This window comes from Mobula birostris, chromosome 11 (genome assembly GCF_030028105.1).
Source record: "Mobula birostris isolate sMobBir1 chromosome 11, sMobBir1.hap1, whole genome shotgun sequence".
Classification (NCBI taxonomy): Eukaryota; Metazoa; Chordata; class Chondrichthyes; order Myliobatiformes; family Myliobatidae; genus Mobula; species Mobula birostris.
The window spans coordinates 4,144,529-4,157,357 of NC_092380.1; the positions used below are offsets into that span (position 1 = coordinate 4,144,529).

The following is a 12,829-nucleotide window of genomic DNA, read 5'->3' on the forward strand; positions in this document are numbered from 1 at the left end:
GCTACCGTTGCATTTGCCTTCCTAACCTGCAAATTAACCTTTAGGGAATCCAACACGAGGTCTCCCAAGTCCCTTTACGCTTCAGATTTTTGAATTTTCTCTCCATTTAGAAAATAGTCCATGCTTTTGTTTCTTCTACCAAAGTGCATAAGCATACACTTCCCAAAGCTGTATTTCATCTGCCACCTCTTTGCCCATTCTCCTAATCTGTCTAAGTCCTCTGTACCCCTCTGCTTCCTCAAAACTACCTGCCCTGCCACCTATCTTTGTATCGTCTGCAAACGTGGCCACAAAGCCACCAATTCCATCATCCAAATCATTGACATATAATGTAAAAAGTATTGGTCCCAATACAGATCCTTCTGGAACACCACTAGTCCCTGGCAGTCAGTAGAAAAGGCTCCCTTTATTCCCTCTCTTCGCCTCCTGCCAATCAGCCAATGTTCTATTCTTGTTGGTATCTCTCTGTAATACCATGGGCTTTTATCTTGTTAAGCAGCCTCATGTGTGGTACCTTCTCAAAGGCCTTCTGAAAATCCAAGTACACAATATCTACCGATTCTTCTTTGTCTGTCCTGCTTGTTATTTCCTCAAAGAATTCCAACAGATCTGTCGGGCAAAATCTTCCCTTAAAGAAACCATGAGGACGTTGGCCTATTTTATCATGTGCCTCCAGGTACCCTGAAACCAGTTCCTGAATAATCGACTCCAACATCTTCCCAACTGCTGAGGTCAGACTAACTGGTCTATAATTTCCTTTCTTCTGCCTCTCTCCCTTTTTGAAGAGTGGAGGGACATTTGCAATTTTCCAGTCTTTTAGAACCATTCCAGAATCTATTGATTCTTGAAGAATCATTACTAATAGCTCTTTCAGAACTCTGGGGTGTACATCATGTGATCCAGGTGACTTACCTACCTTCGGACCTTTCAGTTTCCCAAGAACCTTCTGTCGGGTTGTGGTGACTTCACAAGCCTGCTGACACCTGGAACTTCCAACATACTGCCCCCCCCCTTTCACTTCCTGTAATGCTCCCTCTTCACCATTCCCTATTTCCTTTTCCCTCTCACCTTATTTCCTCGCCTCTCTCTGGTGCTCCTCCCCCTTTTCTTTCTTTCATGGCCTTCTGTCCTTTTCTATTGGACCCCACTTCTCCAGCCCTGTATCTCTTTCACCAATCAACTTCCCAGTTCTTTACTTCGCCCCCTCCCCCTTTCCCGGTTTCACCTATCACCTTGCGTTTCTTCCTCCCCTCCCCACACCTTCTGACTCTTGACTCCTCACCTTTTTTCCTCCAGTCCTGATGAAAGGTCTTGGCCCAGACCTCAACTAAACTCTTTTCCATAGATGCTGCCTAGCCTGCTGAGTTCCTCCAGTATATTGGTTGTGTCTTTGCTACTGTTTGGAGGTCTGTACATAACACCCATCAGGGTCTTTTTACCCTTTCAGTTTCTTAGCTCTACCAACAATGATTCTACACCTTCTGATCCTATGTCATGAATTGCTAAAGGATTTGATTTCACTTTATACCGACAGAGCCATACCACCCCCTCTGCCTCCCTGCCTGTCCTTTTGATACAAGTGTATCCTTGGACATTAAGCTCCCAACGATGATCTTCTTTCAGCCACAATTCAGTGATGCCCACAATGTCATTCATGCCAATCTGTAACTGTGCTACAAGATCATCTACCTTATTCTGTCCACTGTATGCATTCAAATATAACAGCTTCAGTCCTGTATTCATCACCCTTTTCTATTTTGTCCCCTTTTTACACTGCAACCTGTCCCGTTGACCGTAATTTTGCCCCATCATCAGCTGCTCCTACGCACTGACTCTTTGTAAACCAGCTACTCCATCCTCAGCACTATCACTCTGAAACCCACCCTGCCCCCGCCAAATTAGTTTAAACCCTCCCCAACAGCTCCAGCAAACCTGCTCGCAAGGATATTGGTTCCCCTCGGGTTCAGGTGTAACCCATCCCCTTTGTACAGGTCATACCTTCCCCAGGAGAGATCCCAGTGATCTGAAACCCTGCCCCCTGCACCAGTTCCTCAGCCAGGCGTTCATCTGCCAAATCGTCCCATTCTTACCCTCACTAGCACGTGGCACAGGCAGCAATCCAAAGGTCACTTCCCTGGAGGTCCTGCTTTTCAGCTCCCTAAAATTCCTCTTCCGGACCTCCCCACCTTTCCTACCCATGCCATTGGTGCCAATATATACCAAGACTTCTGGCTGCTCACCCTCACCCTCACCCTTTAGAATGCCAAGGACCCAAAGATGTTCATGATCCTGGCACCTGGGAGGCACCACAGCATCCCAGTGCCTCTGTTGCATCCACAGAATCTCTCCTTGGTTCTTCTGCACCTCAGGGGCGTGTGCTTAGCCCACTGCTCTACTCGCTTTACACCCATGACTTGTGGCTAGGCACAGCTCAAATGGCGTCTATAAATTTGCTGATGACACAACTATTGTTGGCAGAATTTCAGATGGTGTTGAGGAGGTGTACAGGAGCGAGACAGATCAGCTGGTTGAGTGGTGTTGCGCAACAACCTGGCACTCAGCGTCAGTGAGACCGAAGAACCGATTGTGGACCTCAGAAAGGGTGAGATGTGGGAATACACACCAGTCCTCACCTAACACACATAAAAGTTGCTGGTGAACGCAGCAGGCCAGGCAGCATCTCTAGGAAGAGGTACAGTCGACGTTTCGGGCCGAGACCCTTCGTCAGGACTAACTGAAAGAAGAGCTAGTAAGAGATGGGGTGTGAAGGGGAGGAGGGGCATTCTGTCTGGGTAGCCTACAACCTGATGGCATGAATATTAACTTCTCTAACTTCTGTTAATGCCCCTCCTCCCCTTCACACCCCATCCCTTATTTATTTATTTGGGGCATTCTGTCTGGGTAGCCTACAACCTGATGGCATGAATATTAACTTCTCTAACTTCTGTTAGTGCCCCTCCTCCCCTTCACACCCCATCCCTTATTTATTTATTTAATATATTTTTTAATTTTTTTTCCCCTTTCTGTTCTCTCTCTTTTTTCTACCTCTGTCCCTCTTACTATAACGCCTTGCCTGTTCTCCACCCTCCGGGCTCCCCTCCCCACTTCTCTCTCTCCCCAGGCTTCCCATCCCATGATCCTCTCGTATCCCCTTTGCCAATCACCTGTCCAGCTCTTGGCTCCATCCCTCCCCCTCCTGTCTTCTCCTATCATTTTGGATCTCCCCCTCCCCCTCCCACTTTCAAATCTCTTACTAGCTCTTCCTTCAGTTAGTCCTGACGAAGGGTCTAGCCCGAAACGTTGACTGTACCTCTTCCTAGAGATGCTGCCTGGCCTGCTGCGTTCACCAGCAATTTTTGTGTGCGCTGCTTGAATTTGCAGCATCTGCAGATTTCCTCGTGGCAACCATTATTTAGAAGAGACCAACAGCTGAACTAAGTGTGGGGGGGGGGGCGATAGGACCTAAACAGCACATATGGAAGGGGTGAGGGGAGGGTAGGGCTGGGAAGGGGAAAGGAGACGTAGTGATAGGGTTTCCTTTGCTTTTCGCTTGTCTACTATACATACATTCATTTGATTTTCATTATGTTTTTATAAGAAAGAAAAGAAAAAAGAAGCATTGCACTTTAAGGTTGCATTGTTGGTTGTGGTTAAGGTGATGTTGCCTCACAATAAAAACATTTGAAACAAGATGTACAACGCTACAGAATTTATGAAAAACTGTACATAAGCAGACCGAGACTGACAAACAACCAGTGTGTCAAAGACATCTGACCTTGCAAATAAAAACAGTACTGAAGACGTGCATTGTGGAGTCCTGTAGGTCACAGAATCAGTTCAGAGTTGAGATGAGTGAAGTCATCCACACTGGTTCAAGAGCCTGATGGTTGTAGGGTATTAACCATTTCTGAAACTGGTGGTGTGGGTCCTAAAGCTTCCACACCTCACTGTAGCTAATGGTTAGCACAATGTTTCACAGTACAAGCGACCCGGGTTAGATTCCTGCCACTGTCTGTACGTTCTCCCCATGACCATGTGGGTTGTGTGGGTTTCCTCCAGGTGCTCTGGTTTCCTCCCACAGTCCAAAGAGGTACCGGTAGGTAGGTTAATTGGTCATCGTAAATTGTCCTGGAAGGGCCTTTTCCACACATGTATCTCAATACATATAAATAAATAAAGAGAGCATGGCCTAGATGGTGGGGTCCTTGATGAGAGGTGCTGCTTTCTTGTGACAGCATTCCACGTAAGTGTACTCAATAATGGTGAGGGCTTTGCCTGTGATGGACTGGGCTATATCCACCGCTTTCTGTATACAGTCATTTCCAATCCTGGGCATTGGTGTTCCCATCCCAGGCAACCAGTTAGGATACTCCCCACTATGCATCTAAAGAAGTTAGTCTGAAGTTCTTAGTGACGTGCCAAATCGACACAAGCTTCTAAGAAACAAGAGACGCTGTTTGCCATCCTTGTGATGTCATTTACAGTACGTGCTGGTCCCAGACAGATCCACTGATACGTTAATGATTCTCTGATCTTGGTAATTCATTTGCAAACGTTTTGCCGTCATGCGAGGAGACATGGTCAGTGCGCTGTTGGTTGTGGTGTGTCCTCCGAATGCTTGGCCTTTACATACTTATCAATCAGCTGATTGGTCGTCGTTACGGAAACTCAGTTGTGATGTAGGCAGGAGACTTCATTGCTGATTGGTTGCGTGGTGAACTTTGTGTGTTGTGGTCTAAAATTTTGCCTGTATTACCTCGTAAATAGGATCGAAGCCTACACGTCTGTTTACAGGAAACCGTGCTTCTCGGAATTCTCTTGCATGCGGCATGTTAGCTTGTGCTAAGGAATTTAAAGCTACCGACCCTCTCCACTTTATTAATGAATGTTCTTTCTCTCCTTCCTCAGATCCTGGGCCTAATCTTCTCCCTGGTGATGTACTGCCAACTTGTCAAAGCGGAGAAGCACTACAGCTGAAAAGCAGTTCCTTCTTTTAAAATTTCACTACATATTTTACATCTCCCTGGACGCCTGCCTCTGTGAAATCCGGGATTCCGTTTCTTCATCACTAGTGTCTGGCACCTAGGCCATCTGCAAGTAGGCACCATAATGGGTCCCTTCTATGGGCTCATGATTCATTCTGTGGTATTTTCTGTACAGGATTTTTTTTTTGCCACCTCAGACATCATGATCTTGGCCTGTGCTCAGCATTGTACTGAGTGCAGGATAGGGTCACCGCAGAGCTAAGTGCAAGTGACCAAATAATAATGTAACTACTTTCCACTGATGTCACCTGCAAGGGTCAGTGCAACTAAGCCAATCCTCCATCAACCCCTACACACCTGTTTACACACGTTGGTGAGATCCGACAGAAATTGAGGGACTGCTTTGTCAATCACCTCCTCTCCATCTGCCACGTTTCCCGGTATTAAGCATTTTAATTCCTATCCCCATTCCCATTCCAACATGGCTCTCCGTGGTCTCCTCCTTTGACACAATGAGACCACTCTCAGGGTGGAGGAGCTCATATTCCGTCTGGGTAGCCTCCAACCTGAAGCTATTAACACCCAGTTCTCCTTATGGTAAAAATTTCCCTCCCCCTTCCCTCTTCTATTCCCCACTCTGGCCTCTTACCTCTTCTCCTCACCTGTATATCACCTCCTCCTGGGTCCCCTCCTCCTTCCCTTTCTCCTATGGTCCACTCTCCTGTCCTATCAGATTCCTTCTTCTCCAGCCCTTTATCTTTCCCAACCATCTGGTTTCACCTAGTCCTCCCTCCCCTCCCCCACCTTTTTATTCTGGCATCTTCCCTCTTCCTTTCCAGTACTGAGGAAGGATCTTGGCCTGAAACGTTGACTGTTTATTCATTTTCGTAGATGCTGCCTGGCTTGTCAAATTCCTCCAACATTTTGTGTGTGTTTCTCTGGAGTTCCAGCATCTGCTGAACCCCTTGTTTGGAGTCTGGAGGAAAATGCTTTCAGTGCCGTAGTATACAATCAGCTTTTCTCAAAGCCCTAACTGGTAGCCAAGGAGCATAGGTCAGCGCTGAAGACTTATGATCTGATTCCGTTAATGGTATTTTGTAGAAACAAACTTTGTAGAAACACATTCTTGTATGTCCAATCACATGACTTTGTTCCTTCAGCTGCCCGCTCCCTTACTTGTGCCATGGTCACTTGATATGTCCACCCCCATGATGCCATGCCTACTCAAAGCCAATAGCAATGCAAGTTCTTCCATTGGAGTATTCTTGACTGTCAGTCAAAATGACTCCTATGCCCTCCATGTCCAGAATTTTAAGCAACTGTATATTTTTGTATAAATAGAGACTGGAAATAAAAGCCACTAATCATGATACAGAAGACTATTCGGCCCATTTACATTTTCCAGCCCTTTCATTCCTCCACCTTGTCTTTTGTCATTTTAAGCATGTCCTGTGAAATCCAATGTTGAACCTACTTCCACCAAATTTTCCTTTTTATCTCTTTCAAGATTATTGCAGCCCACTGCATAACAAAATGAAGAATTCTTATCATCTCCCTTCTGGCTCTTTTGCCAATTATCTTAGATTTGCATTGCCTGCTTGTCATCTCTCCTGTCGCTGGAAACAGCATCCAAACCCCTCACAGGAACGTAAGAGCAAACGGTTTTCTGCTGGTGGTGATAAGCTCTTGGCGGGAGAGGCGAGAAAGGTGGCATAGTGCCATTTCTGTCTCAGCTTCAAAAGCCCATGTACCCACTCTAGGGTGATTCAAACCTGTGGCCCATGGAAATGCCGTCTTTCAGTAAATCAAAAAGTGAATGGCTTGTAACATGTAAACATTCTCAATTAAAGTTTCTTAAATAATTGTGCTGTGTCTAATGGTCTTGCACCGGTCTTCACCAGTTGTTTCTTGCCTGGTTTAGTTTCTGTCTTGAGTAAATTAAATCAGCATAAACCGATTAACGACAGTACGACACATAGTGGTACTGTTACTAAATTCTACCTTCCTTGCACTGCAGTGACAATAATGCATCTTCCTCATTAACCTTAATAACAACAATTTAGAATCAGAGTCAAGTTTATTGATGTTACATTTTGTAACACGGCAGCCACTTCCTTTCTTTCTTTCTTTCTCTTTTCAAATCTTTTTATTGTTATATTATGCAGGAAAAATAACATGAGTACATTGAAGTAACAACACTTACAATGCCTCAAAAAAAACATCATCTTAAAGATTGAAAAAAAATTTTGTGATAACAAAAAAAACCTACTGAGCAGAAAAGTGAGAAAAATAAGAACCCATTAGGTGTACAACCCCGGAGCCATGCATCATGCAAAAAGCTTCTAAAAATAAACATCAAACCGCCAGCAAGAAAATATACAAAAAAATTTACAGTTAGATCGTGAAAAAATTATATCAATTAACTCAAGTGATAATAATGAGCAAATGAGCCCCATCTTTTCTCAAAATCAAATAAAGGTTGAAAGGTGCCACTTCCTTTACTCATTGAGGTACGCACATCTGGCGCGGCGACGTAATGACGTATGCCATTCACATAGTCATAGAATCATAGAGAAGTACAGCACAGACACAGGCCCTTCAGCTCATCTAGTCCATGCTGAACTATTTAAACTGCCTACTCCCATCGATCTGCACCAGCACCATAGCCCTCCAAACCCCTACCATCCATGTACCTATCCAAACTTCACTTAAACGTTGAAATCGATCCCAAATGCACCACTTGCACTGGCAGCTCGTTCCACACTCTCATGACCCTCTGAGTAAAGAGGTTTCCCTTCATGTTCCCCTTAAACTTTTTACCTTTCACCCTTAACCTATGACCTCGAGTTGTAGTCCCACCTGACCTCAGTCGAAAAAGCCTGTTTGCATTTACCCTATCTATACCTCTCATAATTTTGCATAACTCTATCAAATCTCCCCTCAATCTTCTACGTTCCAAGGAATAAAGTCCCAACCTAATCAATCTTTTCTTATAACTCCAGTCCCGGCAGCATCCTTGTAAATTTTCTCTGTCCTTTCACATCTAATCGTAATGAATTATATAAATAACAAAGAATGCTAATTCAAAAAATATACCGACAACATTGTTCAAATATTACTGAAATATTAAATACATAATGACCACTGACATATATTGTGAAATTTTGTGGCAGCAGTACTGTGCAATACACAAAAACTATAAGTTACAATAAGAAATAGTTATAAAGTAAGTAAACAGTGGGTCAGGCAGCAACTACAGAGGCAAAAGGATAGTCAATGGTTCAGTTCGAGATCCTGGATTAGGACTCGAAGTATTAAAGGCAAGATAGGCAGAAGAAAGAGTTGCTAGGGAGGGGCAAGGCATGTGATAATGGAACAGATGAGGTGGGGGATGATGGGCAGATGGAGCCAGGTTGAGGAGAAGGAGGTGAAAGACAGAGGCTGGGAGGTGATGGGTGGAACGATTGAGAAGGGGATGGGGGGTGGATGGAGTCAGGCAGGTGAGCAGGCGTTTAGAATCCGAGGCTGGTGAGTGATAGGAACGGGGAAGTAGAGCCAGGTGGAGGAGTGGGGAGGGGAAGGGAAAGGCGGACGGAACTGGAAGGTGATTGGCGGAGCCGGATGATGGGCAGGTGGGCCGGAAGGAGGTAGAGGACAGGAAAGATGGGCCAAAGTGGATCAGCGTGCAGTAAATTGGCTTATTGTTGACACAGTGAAAAATTTTGTTTTACATGTCACCCATACAGAACATTTCATTACACAGTACAAGTGGAAATAATTACAGAATGCAGAATAAAGTGTTGCAGTTACAGAGAAAGGAGAGTGCAGGCAGACAAGGTGTAAGGTCATAGCGAGATAGATTGTGAGGACAAGAATACATCTTATCATACGGGGGAACATTCAATACTCCTGTAACAATGGGACGGACATTACCTTGAGCCTGGTGGTACATGCTTTTGTATCTTCTACTGGATGGGAGGGGAGAAGAGAGAGAATGTCTGAGTGGGTGAGTTGTTTGTTTGTTTTTTTTTAAATAATTTTTTTATTGAGTTTTCAAACTTGGTTACATGAGATGTTTGTTTATGTTGACTGCTCTACTGAGGCAGAGAGAAGTGTTGACGTAATCCATGAAGGGGTGATGGGCAGATGGAACCAGAAGGGTCTCGGCCTGAAATGTTGACTGCTCAGTCTTTTCCACAGATGCTGCCTGTCCTGCTGAGTTCCTCTGGCATTTTGTCTGTGTTGCTTTGGTGCACAGTAACAAATCTAGGTAACAGGGAGGAATGGGAAAGGTAAGTTGGTAGGAGAGGGAAAGCAACACAAGGCTTGAGGATTATCTAAAACTGAAAAACATGATGTTCATACTGTCGGCGAGGATAATAAACCATAATAACTGGGCTCAGAACACACGCACCCCTACGACTCAACCGCACTTTGTTTTACTTGTGCACAAGGAGAAAAATGCAGCCCCTGTCATCCTGCACTGTTCTAAAGTCTGAACTGAGATACGCCATTTTTATACAGAATTGACAGGCGGTTTTGGACATTGGCCATTTGATAAACCGTGTATGTTTGAATTCCTGACTTGCAAGATCAATCACCATTCACAATAGGGGTGTTAAAAGTCAATAGAAACTACAAGGTGATAACTGACGACACGTTGAAGTTAGTAAAGCAATTGTCCCGCAGTTGGTCTATGCGCCCTGGATCGCTTATAGGCACATTTGTCCAGCCTCGCATGATAGCACATGCCCTCTAAGCCAGGCAGCATCCTGGTAAACCTCTTCTGCATCCTCTCCAAAGCTTCGACATCTTCCCTGTAGTGGGGTGACCAGAAGTATATGCTATACATGAGATATGGCGGAACCAGAGTTTTATCAAAATGCAACACAACCTCATGATTTATCACGTCTCTAGACCCCTGCTGTGCAAAGGGAAGCTTTGCTCTTCAAAGATCTTTCTTCCCTATGCTGTCTACACTCCTATATGCAGTCAAACCCTGTCTGTATGTTACGTTAACCCTTGCATTAAAGCAAGTTCCACGATACCACGTGAATATAAGATGTTAATCTTCTATATTACAGTTTGTTGTAATGTGAGCATTATTAAAAGTAAATTAATACTAGTTAGGATAATAGGGGGTTCTACTTCCATTCTTTTTACTTCTGGTGTGCTGTATACAGTGTACCTGCCATGCCGTAAGGGGTTGTGAAAGCCTCTGTATGTGCATAACGGTTTTGACGTTCGAGATAAAGTTGTTTCTTGGGCATGAAGTTGTCGAGTGTGCCTTTTTCAAAGTAGAAGTTACTACACAGTCGCTCTCACTATGGCAGTGGAGGAAACAGAGGTCAAACAGGTCAGTATGGGAATGGGAAGGAGAGCTGAAATAACATGTAACTGGAAGCTCAAGGTGGCCTTTGTGGACAGGGATCACCTGGCCTACACCTGCTCTTGCTGCTGTAGAGGGGTCCCCAGCAAGATAATAGAATGGGTTGGAGAAAGTTCACATGAATCAAAAAACATTTAGTTTTCTAATAAAGGAAGAGATGAATCGGAAATAGTTTTACAATTTCCTACAATGCAACCAAAAAAAACAATAAATCCCAAGATCTTGGACAGCTTTGTGGTAAAAAAACTGAATCTGTGGAATTCATTGCCACAGACGGCTGTGGAATAAAGTCATTGGGAGTATTTAAAGTGAAGGTTGAAACATTCTTGATTAATCAAGTCATCAAAGGTTATGGGGAAAAGGCAGGAGAATACTTTATACTTTATACTTTATTGTCACCAAACAATCGATACTAGAACGTACAATCATCACAGCGATATTTGATTCTGCGCTTCCCGCTACCTGGATTACAAATATTAAATATTAAAAATATTTAAAATAGTAAAAATTAGTAAATATTAAAAATTTAAATTATAAATCATAAATAGAAAGTAGAAAAATGGAAAATAAGGTAGTGCAAAAAAACAGAGAGGCAGGTCCGGATATTTGGAGGGTACGGCCCAGATCCGGGTCAGGATCCGTTCAGCAGTCTTATCACAGTTGAAAAGAAGCTGTTCCCAAATCTGGCCGTACGAGTCTTCAAGCTCCTGAGCCTTCTCCCGGAGGGAAGAGGGACGAAAAGTGTATCGGCTGGGTGGGTCGTGTCCTTGTTTATCCTGGCAGCACTGCTCCGACAGCGTGCGGTGTAAAGTGAGTCCACGGACGGAAGATTGGTTTGTGTGATGTGCTGCGCCGTGTTCACAATCTTCTGCAGCTTCTTTCAGTCTTGGACAGGACAACTTCCATACCAGTAAGACATTGTGACGAATGTTAAGGGGTTAATAACCTTTTTCTAATATGTGAATTCAAAGTCTGTAATCACTTATCTGCGACTAATGTACACTGTATGATTGGAATGTGTGGGTAAAAATCCATGTCTGTGCTTCCTTGTTCTAAGAATCATCACATGTCTGCGCTTGGAAAGTCTGATATACTGTCCTGACAACCAACACTTAGAAAATGTATACCTCTTAAGGACATATTGTCCAGCTTCGCTATTCTGTAGAATTGTAGTTTAGGTTCCTCCTTACAGCTTTGAGTGCTTCTTGTCACGTATGTTTGGGGTATAAATAAGAGTGTACTCTATTGTTAAGCAGAGTTCCAAGATCCTGCTTTTAGGTGCTTGGGCTCTCCATGATATCATGTAAATAAAATCCTTCAGTCTGAAACAACTCTCTGAGTCGGCCTGATCTATTCTGTCTGCTGCTCCTCACATTTATCCGTAACAGCGATGAATATGGAGATCCTGGGCTGCCCAGACATCAAGATCCCCCTCTCGGCCTCGCGGATGTGGTCCAAAGGAATGCGAAACTGTGCATTTGGCATCAGCTTGGCTGCAGGAGCTGCCGGGAGGTGACGTGATACATCATCCAACTGCCTTAGGGGCTCCACTCCGGATTTGTGTAGGGTTTACTCCTCAGCCTTCTCTTCTCCCGAAGATACCCACAAGGCAGTGGGATCCGTAACCCTGGATAGGGGCCCACACCGAGTACTGTCAGCCAGAGCCAGCTGAGCCCGGGACTCGTGTGAGGCAGGGTTGTCACACCCTGTAGTAGTGACATATGGAGCCACTACCCACTACTAATCCATAGGAATAAAAACTATAAAATGCAATAAGATTTAACTTTAAAAAATAAATTAAATAAGAAGTTCAAAAAGAGAGGGGAAAATTACTGAGGTAATGTTCATGGGTTCAATGTCCTGTTGGAAATCTGCTGGCAGAGGGGAATAAGCTGTTCCTGAACCACTGAGTGTGTGTCTTCAGGCTTCTTGTTCTCCTCCCTGATGGTAGCAGTAAGAAGAGGGCATGTCCGGAATGATGGTGGTCCTTAATGACGGATGCCGCCTTTTTGAGGTATCACTTCGTGAAGATATCCTGGCGGTGGGGGAGGCTAGTGCCCGTGATGGAGCTGGCTGAACTTAGAGCATTTTGCTGCTTTTTCCAATCCTGTGCAGTGGCCCCTCCAAACCAGACAGCGATGCAGCCAGTTAGAATGCTCTCCACGGTACTTCTGCAGAACTTTGTAAGAGCCCTTGATGATACACCAATTCTCCTCAAGCTCCCAATGAAATATAGCTGCTGTTGTGCCTCCTTTGTAATTGTATTAATGTGTTGGGCCCAGGATAGATCCTCAGAGATGTTGACACCCAGGAACTTGAAACTGCTCGCCCTTTCCACTTCTGATCCCTTAACGAGGACTGATGTGTGGTCCCTCGACCACAACCAACTCTTTGGTCTTACTAACATTGAATGCAAGGTTGTTGCTGTGACCGCACTCAACCAGCTGATCGATGT

The 12,829-nt window shown here is 44.5% G+C and overlaps 1 protein-coding gene across 2 annotated transcripts in view; it reads left to right on the plus strand.

The window, feature by feature from the left end:
- Nucleotides 1-6,849, plus strand: part of LOC140204753 (tetraspanin-4-like) — a 76,326-nt gene extending 69,477 nt beyond the window's left edge. For both annotated transcript variants that reach the window (XM_072271513.1, XM_072271512.1), the window contains exon 8: nucleotides 4,909-6,849. In XM_072271513.1, coding sequence (XP_072127614.1) covers nucleotides 4,909-4,977 — 69 coding nt within the window. In that variant the 3' untranslated portion in view covers nucleotides 4,978-6,849. The remainder of the gene's footprint in view (nucleotides 1-4,908) is intronic.
- Nucleotides 6,850-12,829: the final 5,980 nt, after the last annotated feature.